Below are 25,713 nucleotides of genomic sequence, written 5' to 3' on the forward strand. Positions count from 1 at the left end.
ATTCTCAGTGTGTAATTTCAAATTCTCAGTGTGTGTTTTCAATTTTTGTAATCTCAGTGCGTCGTTATGAAATCTCAGTGTGTAATTTTTAATTCTCAGTGTGTAATTTTTAATTCTCAGTGTGTAATTTTTAATTCTCAGTGTGTGTTTTGAAGTTTTTAAATCTCAGTGTGTTTTTTTTTATAATTCTCAGTGTGTAAATTTCTCGAAAAATGGTTTAAACATAGTTTTGACGAGAACGGCTTGCCATACCAAAGATACTTTGTAAGAGCATAAGAATTACTTGTTCACACCAAGGAGGTTATATTAGAAATTATCTATTAGCCCGAACTGCTCGCCGTAACAGCCTGGTACATCAGAGGGCCATGTCAAGTGGGTGATAAACATGTCGGTTTCTTTATATTTTTATCATTTTTCTCTGATCGAACTGCTATCCTGGGGATGTTAATTTTGTATCAAGCAGAGTGTTCACTCTCCTTTTAATATAACCTCCTTGTTCACACCGAGTCGTTCGACAAACAATGATGAGATTTTAAGATAAGTGTGAAACATGTCAAATGTATCTCTAAAATAATACATGAGTCGTTTGACAAATAATGGTGTGATACTTGGACAAGTTTGCAACATGCCAAAATTTTCTCTCTAAGATAACACTAACAATGGTGTGATGCTATAGGATTAGTGCGGTCTGATAAAATGATTCTTTTGATTAATATCCATCTTTATCGTTTTTCACGGTAGACAGACGATTGATTTTGAAATTGCGCGTCCAATCTTTTTCCATATCATAAACACCTATATACTGCATTGTTACCAAAATTACACCTGAACTTTAATGACCCACTCACTGATAACAACCACGTGACATATGCGATTTATCTATTAGCCCGAACTGCTCGCGGTAACAGCCTGGTACATCAGAGGGCCATGTCAAGTGGGTGATAAACATGTCGGTTTCTTTATATTTTTATCATTTTTCTCTGATCGAACTGCTATCCTGGGGATGTTAATTTTGTATCAAGCAGAGTGTTCACTCTCCTTTTAATATAACCTCCTTGTTCACACCGAGTCGTTCGACGAACAATGATGAGATTTTAAGATAAGTGTGAAACATGTCAAATGTATCTCTAAAATAATACATGAGTCGTTTGACAAATAATGGTGTGATACTTGGACAAGTTTGCAACATGCCAAAATTTTCTCTCTAAGATAACACTAACAATGGTGTGATGCTATAGGATTAGTGCGGTCTGATAAAATGATTCTTTTGATTAATATCCATACATCTTTTAAAGGTGTCCGTCTTATATTGCTATATTGTTATGAAAATGATTGTAATGTTTGTCACTGGACGTTACGCATACAAAATGTGCTGGAATAATTTGTTATGAAGAAACTTACTAACTGTAGTTTCAGGATGTACTGAGGTGAAATTAAATAAATCGAGAATTTAAATTTGTTGCTATTTGACGGAAAAGCATTAGTTAAGGATCAAAATAAGCTAAATGGAGCATATTTGATTTTTGAAATATGGCGGGAAAAGGCTGACGCGGACTTTTACCTTATATTTGGGTTGGTATTAGAAAATCAAGAATCTGCTTAAATTTTGGAAATGACCTTTTATAAGCAATTTTTAAAGTCTTAAATGAAAAGATAAATGGGTGTTATGGGGCAAACTATGTTACCTTGTTTCATAGGGAAAAACACCAAGGAGTCCGAAAATATGACACAAATTCCAAAACCTCACCAAAGTACATCTTTAATGATAATCTTTCATCCTATGTTATGTTCAAAATTGTATTCAAAATAAGGTCTTCCCGTAAGACCCAAAAGAAGATCGATACATTGCCTATCTGTATGTCAAGACAGTAAAATTAAAATGATATCTTTTCTTTCATAATGTCAAGATATATTGCACATTAATCAGTCAAGTCATTTCACTCCCCACACTAGAGGTCCATTCTTGCAGGAAAACCATAACATCCAATTAATGCTCGAGTGACATTGGTCAAAGTTTGTTTTTTCACCAATTTTGTTTTTTCAAACCTTTTGGTAATTGAACAAAGAGATTGCATTACTACTGTTCTTTAGTATAGAAAAGCATTTAAAAGAGAGGCAAACCAACTGACAAAACACAACATAAAAAACTAGAATTAGCAATACCAACCCCAACAAAACCTGGGGGTGATCTCAGATGTCCGGAAGGTAAACAGATCCTGCTCACTATGTGACACTGGTCATGATACTCGTGTTAGTAGGTTAATTTTCGAAGGGAATACATTAATTTGGAGTTCTTGGTTTCGTATCTTCCTTGAAAGCAGCAATCCTCCATATGCAGGCCTATAGCTAGCTGTTTTCCTTAAAACTATGTTTACATCCTTTTTTTCAAAGCGGTTCCTTAAAACAAAATTTGTGATAAATTTCAAGACTTAACATGTGTTGCCTATGCTTACGATTATTAGTCACAGTGTCTTCTTAAAACTGTTAAAGCATATGGGTTCCATTTCAAAAGTCTTTCAAATGTTATCCTGATTTCGCAAGATAATCTTTTATATGTTGTTACGTTTATATGCTATACTAGGCACTTGGTTAAAAACTTCACTGAATTGTGGGTCATTTGTTAGAACCTATATACCCTTTGAAAAACATTTGTCATTTCAGTGCCTTTTATATCTGACAAGCGGTATGTGAGTTGCCCATGGTTGAAGGCCGTGCGGTGACCTATAGAAGTTAATTTCTGTGTCATTTGATCTCTTGTGGAGAGTTAGCAATCGATGATACCACATCTTCCTTTTTACATATGTGTTTTTAACAATGCGAATGATTTTTTTCAAATATCAACTATAATGATAACGCAGTTTAATATATAATGCATGCTTTGAGACGGCCCCTGTACGGCACCTTGTATAAGTTGCATGCCCAAGGGTTTCACTTCACCTGTAAGTTTGATTTTAAATGTATCTATACATCATCTGCCATGAGTATAGATACCGTTAAAAGTTCAGAATAGTTGAAGGCGTCCAGGAAACAAAATATGAAGATATGACGGGTAGCATAAATGCATCCAGTTTATAAAGCAGACCGAGTGCTTAAATTTATATTGCGAGTGAATTGTGCAATTTGCATTAAACATCCGGTTTGCAGAAACTGGAGTTTGCAATAGGATGATGAAAAAATTATGAAGTAATTAATAAAAAAAGTCGAGCCTTAAAATATATGTTCAGACAGTAGCGGTATATATAACACCTCTATATTCACAGCTATCCAATATTGCTTTCAATTAATTTCTGCAAGAATCGTCACACAATTGCATATTTTTGATAAAGGTTTTTCACATCATCGTTATCTTATTCTATTCACAGACAATAATTTGAATTCAAAAGAAAACAAAAAATTAGCAACAGTTATTGGTGACTAGTCGCAGTCTTGGGTTCATGTGTTGCTTTTCTTTTTTATTGAATAACAAGTGTGGACACAGATCAGTGTGGGTGGTATGTTTGGATGTGTGACAGTGTTTTCTGACAAGAGCCTTTTCCCCCATCCCTAGGATTTCATTTTTAGCTGTGTGCCACTGTGACAGCCAACCTGTACCAATTTCTAATATTTTTATAACACATTTGGCACCATATTAAGGGACAAACAAGTTATGTCCCCTAGTTGTCTTACGCTTGTAATAGATTTTGATTAATATAAAAATAAGGAGATGTAGTATGATTGCTAATGAGACAACTATCCCCTAATGTTCAACTAAAGTGGATGCTAGCAATTATAGGCAACCATAGGGACTCCAACAGGTAGGCCTATGTTAACTATATGTGCGCACAACTCAGTGCGTAATATAAATGAACAGTGTGTTATTTTAAATTCATAGTGTGTTATTTTAAGATTCACAGTATGTTATTTCAAATCATCAGTATGTGTTTTTTACAGTTTAATTTCACCTCAGTGTGTCTTTTTGAAATCTCAGTGTGAAATTTTCAATTCACAGTGTGTAATTTTCAATTCACAGTGTGTAATTTTCAATTTTCAGTGTATGTTTTTCATTTATTTGTAATCTCAGTGGTCATCTCAATGCACCATTATATAATCTCAGTGTCTAAATTTTAATTCTCGGTGTGTGTTTTTAGGTTTTTAAATCTCAGTATGTAAATTTTCAAAAAAATGTTTAAGTAAAGTTTGGACGAGAACGGCTTTCCATGCAGGTGCTGCAGGAATGTTGGCTGCTTCATAGAAATGGAAAGGTCACAATTTGGAAGTTAAAATCTTCTTTTTTGTCGTAGACTTTTGTTCTCAACCGACCTTCATAGTCAATTTCTACATGTAAGTAAAGATATGAGACAGACTTAAAAACTAATACATATTATATGCAATAGCGTTGACTTATCGGCAAACTGTTTGGATTATATAAGCTTACATAAACACAAATATTAAGGTTTTGGTCCATATGTTTCATAAAAAAACCAATGGCTAACATAGACACAGGTATGTCAGGGAGTGATAGATGTTACTTGAAAAAAAAAACACTCTTATTAAGACTAAGAAATCTCTGACACTAGCAGTATGAAGATGCTTGATTTTTCTATTGATTTTTTTTTAGTTAAGTTTAAAGGACGTGTCTTTTAACCACAATTCGGCATTTCCATGGGAAGAATGAAAAGATGCTAGCATTATCCTTTAACATCACGTTCTGCTTTCTAGATGATGTAGTTGCACTAAATAATTCAAAGATTGGTGACTATTCTGAACGCGTCGACCCATTCGAACATCCCAATTTGGTTTATCCTATATCATCGTTTATTCTTAGTCAAGGTAACCCCCCTCTGTGATGATCTTGTGTTAACGTTCGGTTCCATCCGGATCTCGCCTAGGTCAATGTGATTTGGGGTCAATCACCGGACTAGGCAAAGAAAATGCGTCATTTATGAATAATTCATCTTGTAGGTAAAGTACCCATCCAAAAACTTCATACTCTTTGGTAGTAGAATTTGATAAGTCTCTTCCTAAAATAGTACAACAGTCATGTAGTCTTCGTAATAAACATGAAATCACTGGTTTTGTCAATAAAAAATCGGAAGTATGATGTCAGTGATTACTCAAACTGATGACATTTATAAGGATTAAGGCAATACACATAACACCATTCTGATCCTTAACATTCTGAAAGGACACTAACTAGATACTTTCACCCATACACAGTTATTTTAAGCATGAAAAGTCTCATAATTTTCATTTATATCTCAGTTTTTATTTCACTTTCAAGTTGCTATTATCCACAACACGGCGGATTTAATCAATTTGGCGGCGGATTTGGACAATTTGGCGGTGGATTTGGACAATTTGGCGGTGGGTTTGGACAATTTGGTGGCGGATTTGGCGGTCAATTCGGTGGTGGAATTTCTCCATTTCACGACGGATATTACGATGATGCAGATCATGTACATGTACATTACCACGAGAATTCTGGCGGATTTGGAAACGTGCTTGGTGGCATCAATCAACGAGACCTAGTAGCTGGTAAGATATCACTTTTTCTCAGTTCAGATCAGTTTTCAATATAATGGAATTTTATTCGACTGTCATACAAGTGAGAGGTTTAGCTAGCTATAAAACCAGGTTCAATCCACCACTTTCTATATAAGAATATGCCTGTACCAAGTAAGGAATATGACAGTTGTTATTAATTCATTTGATGTGTTCGAGCTTTTAATTTTGTCATTTGATTAGACAATTTTGTGATTTTACTTTTGATTTGGAGACATCCTTAATGACATCAACCAACGAGACCTAGTAACATTTTTGGTTTCTACTGCTTTCCATAATATCTAACATAAGATTTCAACCGGATTTCGGAAAAAGAAGGAAATAACGCGGTCTGTTTCCATTTTAAAATTAATAACCTGTAGTCAATTTTTTTAGCAAAACTTTGCCATGATTGGATCTTATTTTCACGTTCATATTGTTTGACAGTTTTTTTAAAGTCAAACCCTCTTCTAATTGAATTTCAAAATCAATCGCAAATGTTAAAAAAACAAACAGTCTGAGAGCTCTTTAAGCATGTTAATTTATATGGTTTTTGTGTTGTTTATCTTTTAGACAATTTTTTTCTAATCTTTATTTGTTTGTCCATTATGCACTATTCTGTATATTTAAGCACACGGTTATTTTCTGTTTTATTTTCTTTAATTTTAGGCAGTTTATTCTATATTCTCAGGATTTGTATGATTTTTTATATAAAATCGTCCAATAAATTAAATGTTTGCTATAGTGCATTGGTATGATATCGTTTGGTGTCATCTAGATGTTTTTTGGAATGGTTTTAGTCATAGCCTTGGTTGATGTCCTACGTTCAGTGTTGTTATTTCATAGCCTGTGTTGTTTCTTTCATGGTTAATGTGTTTTGTGTCATAGCTCGGGCTGTTGTCTCATGGTCAGTGTTGGTTGGGTCATATTCTGGTTTGTTGCCTTGCAGTGATTTTTCGTACAATTGTGGACGGAAACAATTGCATTTGGATATTCATGTAACACATCAATAATAACACTTTTTATCCAATTTGGTGTGTCCGTCCGACAGAGGCGATTCACCTACATCAGGAACGCTCAGCAAAATTTAAACTGAAGTATGTATTGTACTTAGGAGCCATAGAATTGAAATGGACCAAAACGAAATAAATCAAATTGATCTTAGGTCTAAAGGAGTTAGAACCATCGTTTTTTGGTAATATTTGTGTTAACCAATGCTCCGTGTGGAAGACTGTACTATGACCTATAATGCTTTACTTTTACATATTGTGACTTGGATAGAGAGTTGTCTCATTGGCACTCACACCACATCTTCTTACATGTTTTTACATTTACAGGGGGCCTTGGGTTGGTACTTGGTGGAGCATTACAGAGGCGAAGAACAGCCGGCTGAAAGTACAGATAAATACAGGTAATTAACAACAGTTATCTCCTTATACGCGTTTTATGTTATCCGAGAGTCACTGAGGAGTCTCATGTGAACAAAACGCGCGCCTGGCGTATTAAATTATAATCCTGGTACTTTGATAACTTATTATATACATGTTTTTGGGGACTCGGTTAGCTGTTTAAAAAATATATATTTAATGTTGTTGTTTTTGGGGAAAATTCACAGAGAGAACGTGCAGGGATAAAATCTTATTTGCAAATAAAGCAATAATTTTGAATGCCTCATAGTTCTTGTCTACCAATCAAAATTACAGAATCGGCTATACAATGCTATTAAAACCGAATGTCTAAGTCATTTGAAATTTCAACTGCGACGGCGTTCATACTGTTCTTGACACATGATTTGATCAGAAATCCTAAACTGCTCACTGCTAAGTATTTACGATTAGGGGACAGAAAAAATGTCCCATGCCAAAGCAAAAAGTTGAACTGATTTTACAATTGGTACAAACAAGTTAAAACGTAAATAGTTTCAGTAGTATGTGAAAAGATTTATATAAAACGTATTGAAAATATTTTCTAACTTCATTATTATAACTTATAAGTATAAAAAATTTGCTTGAACCGATATTAAAATATTGTTTTTTCGTTTTGTAGAAGAGGTTGTCCAGGTCACAGTTTTTACAACATCAAACAGCTATGATACATCATAGAAATAAAAACAACACCTGTATAAAACCTTGTGTTCTGTTTTTATCATGCAGTTAGTAACAATGGTCCCAAAAATGAGTAATAAAAGAAATAAATCCACTGAACTTGTTTATCTTTAAGGCTACTATAAAGTCGTATATATTCTTATTTTGATACTAAGAATCATGCAATATATATATTGGAAACCAGGAAAGCAGAAAAAAACATGTAAAACTGAAATCATATGTACATGTATGTCAACAAGTTTTTGCAAGAGGCAATGGTGACATTATTGCAAGAGCTATTTATACAAAATATCAGGTACCTAATCCAGTTATTCCGAGTATTTCAAGAACTGTTTATACAAAATATAAGGTACTGAATCCAGTTACTCCGAGTATTTCAAGAACTGTTTATACAAAATATAAGGAACCGAATCCAGTTACTCCGAGTATTTCAAGAACTGTTTATACAAAATATCAGGTACTGAATTCATTTGTCGAGTAAATCTAAGGTGAAATATTTGTGTTTCTTCTGAAAAATGTCGATTTTGATAAAATACCATTTTTAAGCTTCACATGAAGTTAAATTCAAATGAGTAAATTTCATATAACTAGAGCAGTATGAATTGTGTACCTTTCAGGCTTTTCTTCAACTTCGAAACCAACACATGTATTTAGTTATGTTAGACATTTAACAAAAAAACTTCACTAAAGTACATTTAGAACCAAAGAATTTTGAGTTGCAACAATAACATTGCTAAGTCAGGAACCCGACGTTCTGTGTTTGCCGTTTGTTGACGAGGTTCATAAGTGTTTCTCGTTTTTTTCCTTTTTAAATGGTTGTACACTTTTGGGGCCCTCCTTATAGCTTGTTGTTGAGTGTGAACCAATGTTCCGTGTTGAAGACCTTACTTTGACCTTGTATGGTTTACTTTTACAAATTGTGACTTGGATGGGTAAGTACAGAAAGTCATGGATTCAATACTATACTGCCGACTACTGGGTCAAAGCAGACTTCAAAATTGGTATTTGCTACTTGTATATTTAACATGCCACATTTAGGAGTTTGAAGGTAATGTGCCATGATGTGTGTGATCAAAATGTTTTGCATCAGAAACTTCCACATACATAGCAGGGTTCATATATTTGTAACTGTTGGATAACATTTCAATTGAAATGTGCCTGTTCCAAGGCAGAAACTTGAGTGTTCTTTCAGATCACATGTATGTCCATGTACATATGATACTGAACTCAGCTGTTTACTTTTCTCAGTTGTCATGTAATTCTACAATACTTCTAAAGTATTAATTAATATAAAGATAAATATGTCCAGTGGAAAATATTACAGACAAAATCGTCAGGTGACGGGACTTATAGATTTTTGAGATTGTTTATGTACTTAACGGTATGTAGATGATGATTAACAAGGTAACAGTCCTCAAGCAACAACGTAATGAAGACAGATTGAAACAAGACAGCTCACACTGAAATGTCTCGCCTTTTTTACTGACCATTGATATGATGTTGATAGTCCTGAATATAAAGCTTGACTACAACTATCACATAAACTTAAAATGATCCAAGAAAATGAGGTCAAGGTCATATAAACCAAACAAGAAATACATGTACACCTTACAATCATTCAATACATTGACTGTAGTTGACCTATTGATTATAGTTTCGAAGAAACAGACTTTAACTAAACATTGGCCAATGAACCATAAACATTAGGTCAAGGTCAGATGAACCATGCAAGGCAGACATGTACAGCTTACAATCCCTCTAAACAACAAATATAGTTCACCTATAATTGATGGTAATTTAAGAAAAATAGACCAAATCACAAAAAAATAACACGGAGCAATGAACCTTGAAAATGAGGTCAAGGTCAAATAACCTACAAGACTGACATGTAAATCATATAATATTTTCATATACCAAATATAGTAAACCTATTGAATATAGTATAAGAAGAAAAGACCAAAACACAAAAACTTAACTTTAACCACTGAACCATGAAAATGAGGTCAAGGTCAGATGACACCTGCCAGTTGGACATGACCACCTTACAACCTATCATACATGCACCACATATACTAGACCCTGGCATTGCTTATAGTATCTGAGCTATGGACTTGACCATAATAAAGCTTCACCTTGTTCACTGATCCATGAAATGATGTCTAGATCAAGTGAAAACTGTCTGACTGGAATGAGGACAAATATAGTTATCATATGATAATCATAATAAGAGAGAAATTAACATTACAAAAAATCAAGTAGTCAACGAACCTTGAAAATGGGGTCAAAAGGTTATTAGCCATGTGACAGACAGAAACTTTGTAACATAAGGTATCTTTATACAAAGAATGAAGCATCCAGGTCTTCAACCTTCTAAAATATAAAGCTTTTAAGAAGTTAGCTAAGGCTGCTGCTGCTGCGGTAGCCACTGCTGCAGCTGCCAGATCACTATCCCTGTCGAGCTTTCTGTGAATAAAATTGCAGGCTTGACAAAAATAAACTAAAATATCATTCCCTTAGCAACTCCATTATACGAGTAAAACAAACGAGGGTCTTGGTAAGGTCCTTTTTTTTACCATTTTCTGTATTCTTTATTCATTTGGCCCATTATCCCGTTTTCTTTGTAGTTGAATATAAATTTCTTTTTTAAAGCTGTATTCCAAATGCTAGCAAGGTTTGGTTGGCTTGCTTGCTTTGTTTGCATAAATGTTTGCTCAAGCATTTTAATTAAGATTGACATCTGCAATCAATTGAAAGGTTGGGCTTCAACTTGTATACATTGCTTAACTTCCAATAACAATAATAAGGATAATATATACAAGCTGAAGCCCTGCCTCTCTATTGATAGTAGATGTCAATCTTAATAAACACACATTAGCAAACATTTTAAGGTGGTACCTAACACTTTAACAAAAATTTATTTGGATCGTTTAATTTTGATAAAATTTTGACAAAGTATTCACTTTGACCCTTTAACAAAAATATAAAAATTTCAAAAATTTTGAACCAACCGTTTTGTCAGAAAAATTATACTGGTTATATAGCAGTTTGACAAACACCAATTTTGATCTTTGTGAAGCTTATTATTCCCTTTACAACACAACGTAATTAAAACGTTTAGCTGACTTTACAGAGTTATCTCCCTGTAGTGTTAGGTACCACCTTAAACATCGATCTGGTAAAATATGGGCCAAAAAAAGAAAACATAACAAATAAACATATCAAAATAATTTATGATATTTGAATGGATGTTAAATATCACAATATATAACAGAATACTGTTATAGAGGCTTATACACAACACATAAGGCGCTCACACATGTACACACATAACTTTCATACACTTTTATGGCAAGTCATTTACAACCTATAATAATACATTAATAAATGCCTTTTTCATCACAGTCTTTGCTGTATACCTTCTACCTTCGGCAAATTAAACCTACTGGTAAAAAATAAAAATTTGTTTGGCAAAAGCAGAAACATGATATGTAAGTTTATTAGTCAGTATAAAACAAAAAAAAAATAATGTTTGATTTTTTTAGAGAAAAAACCTTACATCTAATTATAACTGTCCAGCCATTAAAACTCAAAACTAATTAACTTCATAATATTCAAAATTGTGCAAATCAATATATATCAAATAAACTCATCATAGATACCAGGATTGAAATTTTGTATTTGCGCAAGACACATGTTTCGTCTACAAAAACTCATCAGTGCACTTAAATCATATTTTTTGTTAAAAAGCCAAAAAAATAAATTTCATTATTATTTAGACAAAAATTTGGAATTTTTTTCAACTGAATATAATTTTTCTAGACGTTAATCACAGAATTTTCCACTTGAAATAACCTTACTTTTCACCACCTTAAAATAATGTACAATTTTGGCATATACATTTATTTACAATACTGTACCAGGAGATATATTTGCCGAAGGATATACCTAACAAAATGTTAATCTAGTTGTCAACCTAATGTAGTGTTGTCAACTGGATATAATCATATAAAAATCTAATCATATGATATGAATCTACCGATATAACATATATGTATATCAACAGAATAAATATTACCGAAAATGTCTCGAAATCTCTGACACATTGAAGTTCTTTTGAAGGAATAAAACTATAATATCAAGCTGTTTTGTATTCCCAATACTATAGGTATAATTTGACTGTATTGTGTCTAGTAAATCAAACTGAATTTGATCGACTCTGCTTTAGTAGAATCACCAAATATTCCTTACTTTTAATCAAACTGATTTTTTTGAAGACACACAGCATTTTTAAAGGTTAAAATAATTAAGTTGATTAGAACATAGCTTTCCATAATTAATGACAGGAAAATGTGACAAAAACTGAGGATTTTAATAGATTATTATAAAAAATATTCCTACAAATGCAGCTTGGTCTTAGACTTACTAAGGGCAGTAACTCCCAATGTTTTTTTAATAGAACAAATTCATGTATCTTGAAGAAGGGAGCTAAAATAAAAGGAGTCTTCAAACAAGGGAGATAACTCTTGAATCATATTTACTGAACTAGCAAAATATTGTTTTTTTGTCAGGAAATTTCTAGTCCTTTCCTAAAACAAATGCAAAATCAATCTTATAAAATGCCATTATTTTTAAGCAGTTTGTTTACTAAAGTGGGAATTCTTAAATTAGAAAAATCGAAAACGAAAAAAAAAGAAAATCAAAATAACTTTCAATCTTTTATTCTTACATACTTTTGATTTTTTAACCCTGTATGCTAACATTCCCATGAAAATTTTAAAATTGTTTGTACGCACATTGAACGACAAATTTATGTGACGTATAAAATTTTCTGACGTCAGACACTCAATAAATGTGTTCGTAGATAGTAGATGTTTTTGTGTTCTGTTAAATTGTTCCTTTTAAAATTGTTAAACGATGATGACTGATGTACCCATATTTTGACTATTATATTTATTGTGTCTGTTTATTTAACGCATCAATGTAAAAATATCGGAAATTGATGAGACTGTCATTACAAAAGTGAGAGGGTTAGCGCTATATAACCAGGTTTAATCCACCATTTTCTACATTTGAAAATGCCTGTACCAAGTCAGGAATATGACAGTTCTTGTCCATTCGTTTTTGATGCGTTTTGTTATTTGATTTTGCCATGTGATTATGGACTTTCCCAATTGATCTTCCTCTAAGTTCAGTATTTTTGTGATTTTACTTTTTATACCATTCAATTTATTTTGATTTTCTAGTTTTCTCGCTCATTTCCCAAATCAGACAGTAAACATGAAAGAAATATGCATAATCATTATTTATAAAACCTAAACAAATAAATACCGGTAATTTTCACCTGAAAAAAAGTAGACTCGGAATGCTATAGACAGTGTAAAAATAGTATTTAGAAAATACTAAGATACTAAGACTAATATCAGACTTATCAAACGAATAAATAAACATATACACAAATGTACAACTAACTTAGCACCATAACAAAATACATCAAGGCATTATCAAATCTTTATTGACCTTTACTTTTTTTTGGGGATGCAGCACGATGGCCAATATTATTTTATATTGAAGTAGATTGATGTCACAGCATCTTATTTTCAGAGCCTTAATATATATTTTCTAATTTAAATGTTTCTTGGTTAAATAAACAGCTGCGCCATGAGCGCATGATACGCCCGACGTCTTGTGTGGAAGTTTTATGCAATAATCATAAATAGTTTCTGAGGAAGTTTTAAGCAATAACCATATATTGTTTTTGAGACACGGCGGGACATGTGAACACACACCCCCCCCCCCCACACCCTTTTTTTTTTTTACAAATATCACTAAAATAAAATTTTGAATCAAACCAAAAAGTAAACAGATCTTTAAATTAGTATAACAAAGAAGTGTGTACAGTTTCAAGCAATAATCATAAATTGTTTTTGAGATACGGCGTGACATGTAAAAAAAACCTCCCCTTTTTTACAAAATACTCAATAACTCAAAAATAAAATTTTGAGTCATCACCAAAAAGTATACAGATCTTTAGATTAATATAACAAAGAAGTGTGTAAAGTTTTAAGCAATAATAATAAATTGTTTTTGAGATACGGCACGACATGTAAAAAAACCCTCCCCCTTTTTTACAAAATACTCAATAACTCAAAAATGAAATTTTGAATCATCACCAAAAAGTATACAGATCTTTAGATTAATATAACAAAGAAGTGTGTAAAGTTTTAAACAATAATCATAAATCGTTTTTGAGATACGGCGCGACATGTAAAAAAACCCTCCCCCTTTTTTACAAAATACTCAAAAACTCAAAAATGAAATTTTGAATCATCACCAAAAAGTATACAGATATTAAAATTAATATAACTAAGAGGTGTGTAAAGTTTTAAGCAAAAATTAAGAAACGTTTTTGAGATACGGCGCGACATGTGAAAAAAAACACACCCCTGTTTTAGTTACAAAGTGCCGTAACTCAAAAAGTTTAAATCTTATTTTCACCAAAAAGTATACAGATCATTTGACCATCATAAGAAACAACTATATTAAGTTTCATGAAATTTGGATAAGTCGTTCTCAAGTTACGGTGCGACATGTTTACGCCGGACAGACGGACGGACGGACGGACAGACGGACAGACGGACGGACACCGGACATTTGTATACCATAATACGTCCCGTCAAAATTTTGACGGGCGTATAAAAATTGATCTCCAATTCTTATCATATAAAAAAGGTATTTATTTTAAAAATTTCAGATTTAGCTACTTTTCTTAAAATGGGCCAGAAACAGTCAAACAGGGTGTAGCCTAAATATTTTATATTTAACACTAATGGCCCCAGTGGTTATTTGTTTTCCATCAGAACAGGATCTAGGATACCAATTATCTATAGGCTTATTTGTTTATCAAAGACTAGACCATAAATCTTTTTCCATTTTATTCTAAATAAGTTGGTGAAAAAATCTTTACTATTGGAATGAGGAATGTAACTGATAATTTTTAAATAAATACATTATATATCACAACCAGACAGTTCACAACACAGTCATGTAAACATAATTTTGATTATCTATTTTTGTTAACAAAATACTAAAAAAAATCATTTGTTGTCAAACTTTATAATTTATAACATATAAAAATCACATGATTTTCTTTCATCAGTTTTTAAAAATATCTAATAAATTTAAGAGTTTACTAAATATTATATATGCATTTCAAAGATAGTGATTTTAAAGTTTTAGCAATTTAAAAATAATGGCTGTCAGCAAGTAGATAAATAAACTTATAGCCTTTATAAATAACCTTAACTTTTACATATGTTAAATTGTACAGTAAATATTTTCCAATGAAAGCTCTGTAGTAAACCCTAGAATCAACCCAGTGTAATATAAAAAAAAAATATTTGGTAACTTTATATTTTTTGTCCCTTGAACACTGATAACATTTATGGCATCAGAGGCTCATTCCGACAAGAAAAGTCTTTTCAGTGATGCTGAGACCTTTTTCCATTTTTAGCCAGGGGTCATTTAAATCATTCATGGCATTCTTTTAACTGTAAAAATAAGCTTTTAAAACTTTGATTCAGGTCTGCACCCTTCAAAATAATTAAAAAATGAAAACCACTTAATACTGAAATATTAACTTTAGAATTTGCATTTGTTTTCCTAATACAATTACACTGGGCTGAAGATAAATTGAAATTGATCTATACATTTTTGTGTATGTTATCTTGTTAACTTTTTGAAAATATTTTTTCCTTTTGATAAGAAGCTGCTTCCTTTGCGTTTCTGCTTGACTTCATCTGGTGTAGTAGACCGGGAATCAGTTTTCTGATTAGAGTTATCTACCCTATCCTGTGGTAGAGACTCCACTGGGGCATGTGATCCCACCCTCTGTGTCTGCTGAAATAAAATAACAATAAAACATAAATTAAAAAGATTTATTTGTGTATCTTAAAACAAATATTGTGTACGATTATGAGAGACTTTTACTATTCAATTTGAAAAATAATGAATAAAAGTAAAAAGAAATTTCATTCTATCAGAAAATATAAAAATGTTGAAAAAAATTAATTAGAATTTTAACAATACTTGTAACTCTTATTGCAATCCAAATTTTAAGAATTTTTAAGGACATTATACACTTGTTTTCACAGATGTACAGCAAAAGACAAAGATATATAGAAAAACATTAGCATTGATGGAAATACATTGGGACAAGCCTTATGATTTACATGAGCAACACAACAGATGCCACACGTACAGCAATATCTGCTTATCCTTCAAGAGCTACTGATATCTCACAAGAACAGATGCCACATATACAGCAATATCTGCTTATCCTTCAAGAGCTACTAATATCACACAAGAACAGATGCCACATGTACAGCAAGATCTGCTTATCCTTCAAGAGCTACTGATATCACAAAAGAACATATGCCACATGTACAGCAAGATCTGCTTATCCTTCAAGAGCTACTGATATCACACAAGAACAGATGCCACATGTACAGTAAGATCTGCTTATCCTTCAAGAGCTACTGATATCACACAAGAACAGATGCCACATGTACAGTAAGATCTGCTTATCCTTCAAGAGCTACTGATATCACACAAGAACATATGCCACATGTACAGCAAGATCTGCTTATCCTTCAAGAGCTTCTGATATCACACAAGAACAGATGCCACATGTACAGTAAGATCTGCTTATCCTTCAAGAGCTACTGATATCACACAAGAACAGATGCCACATGTACAGCAAGATCTGCTTATCCTTCAAGAGCTACTGATATCACACAAGAACAGATGCCACATGTACAGCAAGATCTGCGTATCCTTCAAGAGCTACTGATATCACACAAGAACAGATGCCACATGTTCAGCAAGATCTGCTTATCCTTCAAGAGCTACTGATATCACACAAGAACAGATGCCACATGTACAGCAAGATCTGTTTATCCTTCAAGAGCTACTGATATCATACAAGAACAGATGCCACATGTACAGCAAGATCTGCTTATCCTTCAAGAGCTACTGATATCTCACAAGAACAGATGCCACATGTACAGCAAGATCTGTTTATCCTTCAAGAGCTACTGATATCACACAAGAACAGATGCCACATGTACAGTAAGATCTGCTTATCCTTCAAGAGCTACTGATATCACACAAGAACAGATGACACATGTACAGCAAGATCTGCTTATCCTTCAAGAGCTACCGATATCACACAAGAACAGATGCCACATGAACAGCAAGATCTGCTTATCCTTCAAGAGCTACCGATATCACACAAGAACAGATGCCACATGTACAGCAAGATCTGCTTATCCTTCAAGAACTAATGATATCTCACAAGAACAGATGCCACATGTACAGCAAGATCTGCTTATCCTTCAAGAGCTACTGATATCACACTAGAACAGATGCCACATGAACAGCAAGATCTGCTTATCCTTCAAGAGCTACCGATATCACACAAGAACAGATGCCACATGTACAGCAAGATCTGCTTATCCTTCAAGAGCTACCGATATCACACAAGAACAGATGCCACATGTACAGCAAGATCTGCTTATCCTTCAAGAGCTACTGATATCACACAAGAACAGATGACACATGTACAGCAAGATCTGCTTATCCTTCAAGAACTAATGATATCTCACAAGAACAGATGCCACATGTACAGCAAGATCTGCTTATCCTTCAAGAGCTACCGATATCACACAAGAACAGATGCCACATGTACAGCAAGATCTGCTTATCCTTCAAGAACTAATGATATCTCACAAGAACAGATGCCACATGTACAGCAAGATCTGCTTATCCTTCAAGAGCTACTGATATCACACTAGAACAGATGCCACATGTACAGCAAGATCTGCTTATCCTTCAAGAGCTACTGATATCACACAAGAACAGATGACACATGTACAGCAAGATCTGCTTATCCTCCAAGAGCTACTGATATCACACAAGAACAGATGCCACATGTACAGCAAGATCTGCTTATCCTTCAAGAGCTAATGATATCTCACAAGAACAGATGCCACATGTACAGCAAGATCTGCTTATCCTTCAAGAGCTACTGATATCACACTAGAACAGATGCCACATGTACAGCAAGATCTGTTTATCCTTCAAGAGCTACTGATATCACACAAGAACAGATGACACATGTACAGCAAGATCTGCTTATCCTCCAAGAGCTACTGATATCACACAAGAACAGATGCCACATGTACAGCAAGATCTGCTTATCCTTCAAGAACTAATGATATCTCACAAGAACAGATGCCACATGTACAGCAAGATCTGCTTATCCTTCAAGAGCTACTGATATCACACTAGAACAGATGCCACATGTACAGCAAGATCTGTTTATCCTTCAAGAGCTACTGATATCACACAAGAACAGATGACACATGTACAGCAAGATCTGCTTATCCTCCAAGAGCTACTGATATCACATTAGGTTTTAGTAGGGTTCTGCTGTTCAGTTAAAAGTTTTCTATCTTGTATTTTGTATACTGGTTGTTTTTCATTTTTTGCCATGGCGTTGTCAATTCGTTTTCTACTCGTGAGTTTGATCCCTTCAGCATCTTTCACCTCTCTTTCACAGAAATTTATTGAACTGTGTGGATAAATGTGTGGATTGTTACTGATCAAGGCTGCAGTTGAGTTTGAAGTTTCAGTAGGGAATTAACTCTAGTTATAAAAGATACTACCAAAACTTCAAAAAATTCCAGATTTCTTTCTGCTTTTTTATTCTCTTAACAAAGTTAAAAATGTGTTTTTTTTATTATATTCTTTATGTTTTTGAAAATTTAAAAGGAATTCCAAGGCCTGATCGAATTAACAAAAAAAAAATGTGCTTCAAAGCAGTTAGGTATACAATTGTAATTATTACAAAATTAAGTGCACAAAAGTTTTAATTTGAATATAAACAAATTTTCCTCTTCTAAATTAAGAATCAAACACTTAATTAATCACACACACACGCTTCCCACAAAGAAAGCATTGCAACAATTTTCATTAAAAATGTGTAATATGTCTAAAAAATTTGAAAAAATGCCACTTCAAAGAATGTAAATAAAACACCAACCAACTAGCCATTCTAACAAAATTCACACATTTTCAACAAATATCTCACCTTTTTCACTAAAGAAGAAAAACCATAACAAAAATTAAGACTCTATTTTTTGCCTATTTCACACAATTTCTTGTTGAAATTCTAAATCAAAAGTACTAAACGGGAAAAGTTCTACATTTGTAGTAAATAGGAGTCAGGTGTTTATTTCCATTTGTCAGTTGTTATGTTGTTATGCTGTTTTCTCTCGTTTTAGTATTATTGTCACATTTCTTGGTCGGTGTCAGAAAAATATTTCTCCTCACTTGTGAAAAATCTGTTCTCAGCAAATGATTGGTCATAAGTGATCTCAGGGCCTTTTATAGTTTTAAAAAACATACTCTATTTTATAGCTGACTGCTGTATGTGCTTGGTTCATTATTGAAGGCTTTATGGTGACCTATAGTTAATAATTTCTGTGTCATTTGGTATCTGTTTTCTGTTTGGCATGTTCTGTTCTCATGGGCAATCATACCACATCTTCTTTTTTACACAAAAAAAAATATGGTTAATTTCAAAAGCTTAGCCTACAGAATAAAAGTTCTAACCAAAACCAAAAAACCCAAATTTCTAAAAAATACCTCCTCTTTTCTTATCATTTCATTTCCTCATCACTAAGTGAGCGATGTCCTTTTAAAAGTGATTGGAATGAGTTTCTGAGCATTTGTATGAGTGTTTTAGATCTAAAAGTAGGGTTGAAAATTTGTTTTATTTCATCTGTATTCATGCTACTGTTGTCGTCAGAGTTTTCTACAGTTGTCCAACTAAAATTGAAGAAGGGGAAGTTCAATAAAATTTAGTTCCTTAATTACTAAGCAAGTTGCAGATTAAAATATATGATTATCTCCCTTACTCTGCTGGGGGGATAGTACTACCTACTCTGAGCAATTAAGTTAAGGACAGATAACTGTGTTGACAAAATATATTCAGTTTGAATGCTACTAACATCCCTATCCAGTGAGGTGGGGGTGGGGTGGGGTAAAGAGCATATGTCAACCTTCAATCCCCCCACCCCAAAACATAAAAAATAATAATAATTACACAATGTCATGGTGTGTTTTTAATATTCTTTTACTTGTGACTATTTTTTTTTTTATACATCTCCCACCAACTGTTTCATGACCATTTTAATATCATAGTAATAATCATACCAAAGCCAATTCTAAGTCTGTGTCAAATGTTTTCCGTTTTCAACACTTGTGTTTATCAAATAGGGAGAAGATTTGTACTTCCAAACTGACAAATACCAATCAAGTCTGTGTGTTATCTTTTACTGTCTTTTAAAATGGCAGTAAATCAGAAAGGGAACAAAGTGTATCTTGTGTCACTAGTGTAAAATAAGAGGAGTGTCAGTTGACTCGTGTGTCACTAGTGTAAAATAGAAAGAGTGCTATGTGCTACAAGAACTCTAACTCAATCTTTGGTAGAGCTTACTATACCACTTCTCAAATACTCCTTACTTAACTCTTTATAGTCTGTTACAGTAAACTCCGTTACTCGGTTTTAAAATAGCATTAGAAGTTCACTATCTGATGAAAGATTCACATTTATACATTTTACTCTTGGTCAATTATTCTTACAGTAAGATTAAATACGTATTCAGTTGTTTGACACCTATTCTTTTCATTTATCTTAAATTACAATTTTTCAATCATATTGTGGACATGGATACAACAAGTAGCTCATATCCTCCTTGTCTGTCAGCAAATAATGAACTAACAATGGTATTTTTTAAACTGGGTGCATTTAGTTTATGACTGTAGAATGTATTCATTTTACAACATGTTTTCTACATACCGGTAATTAGTTTCAGCACTTGTTCAATTATCACTGGTAGTATATAGCTAACATGTATACAGTTTAATTATCATAGGTAGTAATATAGCTAACATGTATAAAATTTCCCTTCTGCCATTTTGAAGCACTGCTTGGAAACGCCAATCATTTAGTGCAAAAGTGTGCAAAGTTCATGCAATCTCTTTTAATGCTCATGCAATTGTTGTTTTTGCTGAAATGCTTATTGCTTTGAAAGTATTAATTTTTAATTGAGAAAAAGACTCGCCAATATTTGTTTCATAGTGAGTTATAGTAAATTTAATATTTTTCTACAATTTACAAATATTGTTTGAAGATGCAGTTTAACACATGATTTTATACATCCAAATAGTGGAAATTGTTTTTGAATAAAATCAACATTCATGACTAAAACATAATTTGGTTAATAAAGATACTAATTAAATAAAATTGTTGTATATGTGACATCTAGGTATAATTTAAAAGTCATATTTGTTATCAAAAATTTTAAAAGATGTACATACAATTTTAGTCATCAACAAACATTTCAGCAACTCTAAAACTGTAAACCATTTCCAAAACTATCTAACATTAAATTATAGGCAGCATTGACATAGCTAAAGCACGCAAACATGTTCAGTTTTGGAAATGGTTAAAAGTGTGCAATTATTTTTACTGAGCAACCGTTACCTAGGGGACGGCTGTTGTCATGGTGATATCACAGGGGTCTGGAAAAACAAACAATAAATATACCATGTTGTTTCTAATAATCTGAATCAAATTACTTAAATATATTTTCCATTTCTCATCACTATCACAATTGAATTCAATGAAAATTTTCAATGCATAGCAAATAACTGAAAATTATTTTTAGACCATCTTCATTAAATATTTACACTCTATCATTCCTACTAAAATTTGAAATGTACAAAATATATTTTCCTTATCATGATAAAAATTCGACAATCGATTGATCTATGACCAAAATGCATTTATCAGAAAAAGAAGAGAAAAAAAAACTCCAAAAAAACAACTTTGACATGTATGAGGTTGTTCTTATTTTGGCCGTAAATGTATCTTGAATATTCATTTTTTTATTGTATCTGTTCAGAAATATGAAATATACAAAAAATAAACAATTTTAAAAAGTGAGTGAGCTAGTGCATTTATCTCTAAAATTTAGACACACCTTTTGTGCAAATAATTGAATCATATATAGATATGTGTTCTGTGATTTGTGATATAAATAACAATTGAAACCCAAATTAAGAAATTTTGAAAACATGAAAATAAAGAATAAATAATTTATTCGGCAAGCTTTAATGATTCAAAATGGCGAAAAAAGCACTAAATAATTAACAAATTAACCAAAGATAAACAGAGGTACAGACCAGAAAACATAATGCCCATAAATGGGGCGTAAAAATATTAGCTTTGAAATGGTACTAAAAATTAAACATGTTTAAAAAAGCTGGCATTTTTGAATACAATGTATATTGTTTGAAAAAAAAAAAAATTTTGAAAATAAGTTCAATTTGTACAAGAAATATGCTCAAAGATGTAAGTGATGAGAAGTGAAATTTGATTCTATAGTATTTCATTTGTTTGGTAGAAATAAAATTGTAATCTAAAACTCTAACACGGTATATTCTTTTAAATAATTAGAAACATTACAGAAAAAAACAATATAACTGATAGAAATAACAATCCAGGTTCATTGGTAAATGTTTTAACCCTCTGACAATGTATACTGAGTGTTATCTTCAAACACCTTTTACTCAACAAATTAGCAAAGATTTTTCATTGACAAAGGATTAGGAAGGTTTGCAGAAGCCTTTTAACTAAGTAAGATTTTTCATTGAAAAAGGATTTTGAAGGTTTGCAGAAGCCTTTTAACTAAAAACTATATGATCTTAAGATATTTTCTTGAACATAGGCGGATCCCCCCTTTTATGGGAAAAATTTGGTTGATCCTATAGAGAATCACTGAAACACTACTGCCCCCTCTTAGAACAGTAATTACCTCTGCCTTCCCCCTTATGAAAATTTCTGAATACGCCACTTTTACAAATATTATAAGTTGTAGAATGAAAATTCATTCTGTAAAAGTAGCCTTAGTATATATACACTATCAAGTTGGTTTCATGCTGAAAGTGTTCAAACAAAGTGTGAGATTAATTTACACATATACAAGTATAACTTAAAATATAAGAAGAAAACCAATCATTGTAGTAAGGATCACACATTACAGCATGCCATGTTCAGAGAAAACCACATTTTACTGTAGGCCACTGTTAGCAAAACTTGCAAACCCCTTTTTCTAAATTGACTTTGAATTATGCAGTTAGAGTTCATACAATTAAGACTTTGAAAAATATCTTTGCTATAAAATTCATATATCAATTAAACAGTTCGACAAATGTTTGCTTTTTTTCAATATTACCATTCATGAAAGTCAACAATTGAATGACAAATTAATTATTCACAAGTTTATATAATTATTGTGATACAATAAAACGTTAAAAATTACATTACCTTTTGAAATATTAATTAAAAACAACATCAGAACATTAGTGGAAAACATCAATTGAAATTCAAGTAAATTATTCATTTAAAAAATTTCAAATTACTAAAATTAGAGAATAAATTGTCCTTAATATGGATTAAATATTCATAAGGTTACTAAATAATTCACAATCAAACAATCAGAAAATGAATAAATGATTTTCACCAGGATCAAAGAGTAGAAGAAAGGGTTTGCAAGGAGATTTAGAATAAAAACAAGTTTTGTTGGCAAACAGAAGGTGCTAAAGTGCAACGTTGCAACCAAAAACAGTGAAATCAAAACAAATCAACAATAATTTGACAACACTAAACATGCATGGGGAATGTAGGATCTCTTACTGTATCTGACTGGCGAGACAGAGTGGCGAGACTTTCTCCTGACCTGGCTGGTGAAACAACGCTAGCACTCTCCATGGCTTCATCATCCGTCAGCAATGCCTCCTGGAGGAAGTTAGAAGGAACCAGACCGCGTTTTCCATTGTGTTCTCCCATGAAAAAGCCATCATCATCCATTTCACCATAAACCATGATTATGTCCCCTACTTTAAATGAAAGTTCAACCTGAAATAGAAATATCTAAATAATGTACATTTTAAAAGATAGGTGTAGTTACCAATGAAATACAAAAAATACAAAAAAATCTCCTAAAGAGCCTATCGGACACAATAAATTTACAAATTGTTTATTGTATTTTCTAGCTGTTTCTAAGACTTATATACAAATTCGGAAATTATGCATGCATTTGTTATTGTGATTTGACATTCTAGACTTAAATGTAATTTTAAATTTCCGTGATTGAGAAAAAAAACCTGTTTAACTCATATAAAAAATATATGCAAAAAGCAATATTTAATTATTGCGATTAAAACCCTGTCGCAATGATTGAAATTATAAAAACATAGCAATAATTTCTGAATTTACAGTATTTCTAAGTCTTGTTATGGAAAAAATCTAATTACCTCAGCATCTACATTGGGTGAGAGTTCCTGTGGATCGTAATCATATAAAGCTACCATACGTCTCAAGTTCTCTGAGTCATAGACGGGTAACATACTACTGGGACTAGTGGAGGATAGTTCATCAGAACTTTTTACTGGCTTTATAAAATGATCATTACCATGATTACCTGGAAAATAAACATTTAAGTGATTTATAATTTTATTGATGTTCAGTGGCAAATATTTCATGCATATTCAGGATGAGGAAGTGTTGGAAAATGTCACTGAAACTGTTCAGGTTTACAACTGAGATGTATCATTGGTAAAATTACGATGTCTTTTGTTATTTTTAGCCAATATTTAGGCATCTTTTATAGATTATCTTGATCATTTCAACGAGACTAATTTTCTTGCTTGAGCTGGTATGGCAAAAGTGAGAAAAGCAATAGAGTTGAGATGACCAATGATAATCTGTCTTTTGCTATTTAACCTATGATGTTATTGTTTATTTCATTCACAACGGAACTTGCACCCTTAGTTTTTAGAAATGATAATTGGGTCAGATCAAAGACAAATTCGGTAAAAAAGTGATAAACATTATCTATTGAATATACATCCTTGGCGAAAATGTTTTTATTTTGAATTTTTCCAGCCTAAATCCTCAAGCCTTATTATGCATGCCTCACCTATTAATTAAGCAATTATGTTAAATGTAGTTCTTTGACTCTCTGAGGCCTTACCTATTAATTGAGCATTAATGTTAAATGTAGTTCCTTGACTCTCTTTGAGTAGCTGGTCAGCTAACTCGTCGTCATCAACCTGAACTTCAGAAACCATATTACAGGGCACATAACCTGCTCGGCCATTAGATTCCCCACGATAAAACCCGTCTGCATCTTTATCACCAAATATCTGAAACAGAAATAAAATAGTTACTTCAAACAGAACTCTTATAAACCAAGAGGTTAGAACACACATCCCTTTTTTACCAAGTCCCAAACAATGAACCATCTGAAAATAAGGGCCATCACCATGGTAACTTAATTAAAAGTTCTTCATTTTATTATCAATTATAAAGTACACAATTAGACATTAATTACTATTATGGGCCATAATTTCAATGTAAGTTATATAATTTCAAAATGGACATTTTTAGGAATAGGATATAGAGGTACACTTTCTCCTATCATGGTGATGAGAAATCACATCTTCTGACTTCAAAGGGAGGTAATCCTTATTGTATGAACAGAAGAATGTATAATTAGTTGTATAGCAGTCTTCATGCTTAAACACAAGTCCTACAGCATTGGCTTGTAAAATTGCTTACACACTTGTAAATAAACTCATTATAGATACCAGGACTAAATTTTGAATATACGCCAAACGCGCGTTTCGACTACAAAAGACTCATCAGTGAAATTCTTCTCTACAAGCCAACAGGATCCAACTAAAATTTAAATTTTTTTTAAAACATTTGGCTTCAGCAATGTGGACTAAAAAAAAAAAAAAATTTGTGAAGGCTGGTATTGTGATTTAGCTGTTTTTGTAGAATAAATGAATATTTTACACTAAATAAACTAAGTTACATTTGTGTATTCTGAGTGAGAAAACTACCTGGCTTACAAAAAAATCTAAATAATCCTATAGAATTTAAGCCATTTGCATA

The 25,713-nt window shown here is 32.4% G+C and overlaps 1 protein-coding gene and 2 long non-coding RNA genes across 22 annotated transcripts in view; 1 reads left to right on the forward strand and 2 right to left on the reverse strand.

Annotated features, from left to right (window-relative positions):
• The first annotated feature begins 5,142 nt into the window (after positions 1 to 5,142).
• Positions 5,143 to 7,714, forward strand: LOC143074727 (uncharacterized). The gene is made up of 3 exons (XR_012978037.1): positions 5,143 to 5,514; positions 6,858 to 6,931; positions 7,567 to 7,714. It is a non-coding gene; the product is annotated as an uncharacterized LOC143074727 (long non-coding RNA).
• A 3,125-nt stretch (positions 7,715 to 10,839) lies between these two features.
• On the reverse strand, positions 10,840 to 13,267 carry LOC143076422 (uncharacterized). Its single transcript, XR_012978641.1, has 2 exons — positions 12,835 to 13,267; positions 10,840 to 12,338 (listed from the first exon to the last, which is right to left on the reverse strand). It is a non-coding gene; the product is annotated as an uncharacterized LOC143076422 (long non-coding RNA).
• A 1,246-nt stretch (positions 13,268 to 14,513) lies between these two features.
• The window catches only part of LOC143076423 (RIMS-binding protein 2-like), a 152,966-nt gene continuing 141,766 nt past the window's right edge, over positions 14,514 to 25,713 (reverse strand). For 13 of the 20 annotated variants that reach the window (XM_076252195.1, XM_076252196.1, XM_076252185.1 and 10 more), the window contains 4 exons: positions 24,788 to 24,959; positions 24,069 to 24,235; positions 23,449 to 23,670; positions 14,514 to 15,521 (listed from right to left, as the gene is read on the reverse strand). In XM_076252195.1, coding sequence (XP_076108310.1) covers positions 15,345 to 15,521; positions 23,449 to 23,670; positions 24,069 to 24,235; positions 24,788 to 24,959 — 738 coding nt within the window. In that variant the 3' untranslated portion in view covers positions 14,514 to 15,344. Of the gene's footprint in view, positions 15,522 to 21,234; positions 21,273 to 23,448; positions 23,671 to 24,068; positions 24,236 to 24,787; positions 24,960 to 25,713 lie in introns of all 20 variants that reach the window. The other 7 variants (XM_076252187.1, XM_076252188.1, XM_076252193.1 and 4 more) reach the window with 7 other exon arrangements.

Source organism: Mytilus galloprovincialis, chromosome 5 (genome assembly GCF_965363235.1).
Source record: "Mytilus galloprovincialis chromosome 5, xbMytGall1.hap1.1, whole genome shotgun sequence".
Classification (NCBI taxonomy): Eukaryota; Metazoa; Mollusca; class Bivalvia; order Mytilida; family Mytilidae; genus Mytilus; species Mytilus galloprovincialis.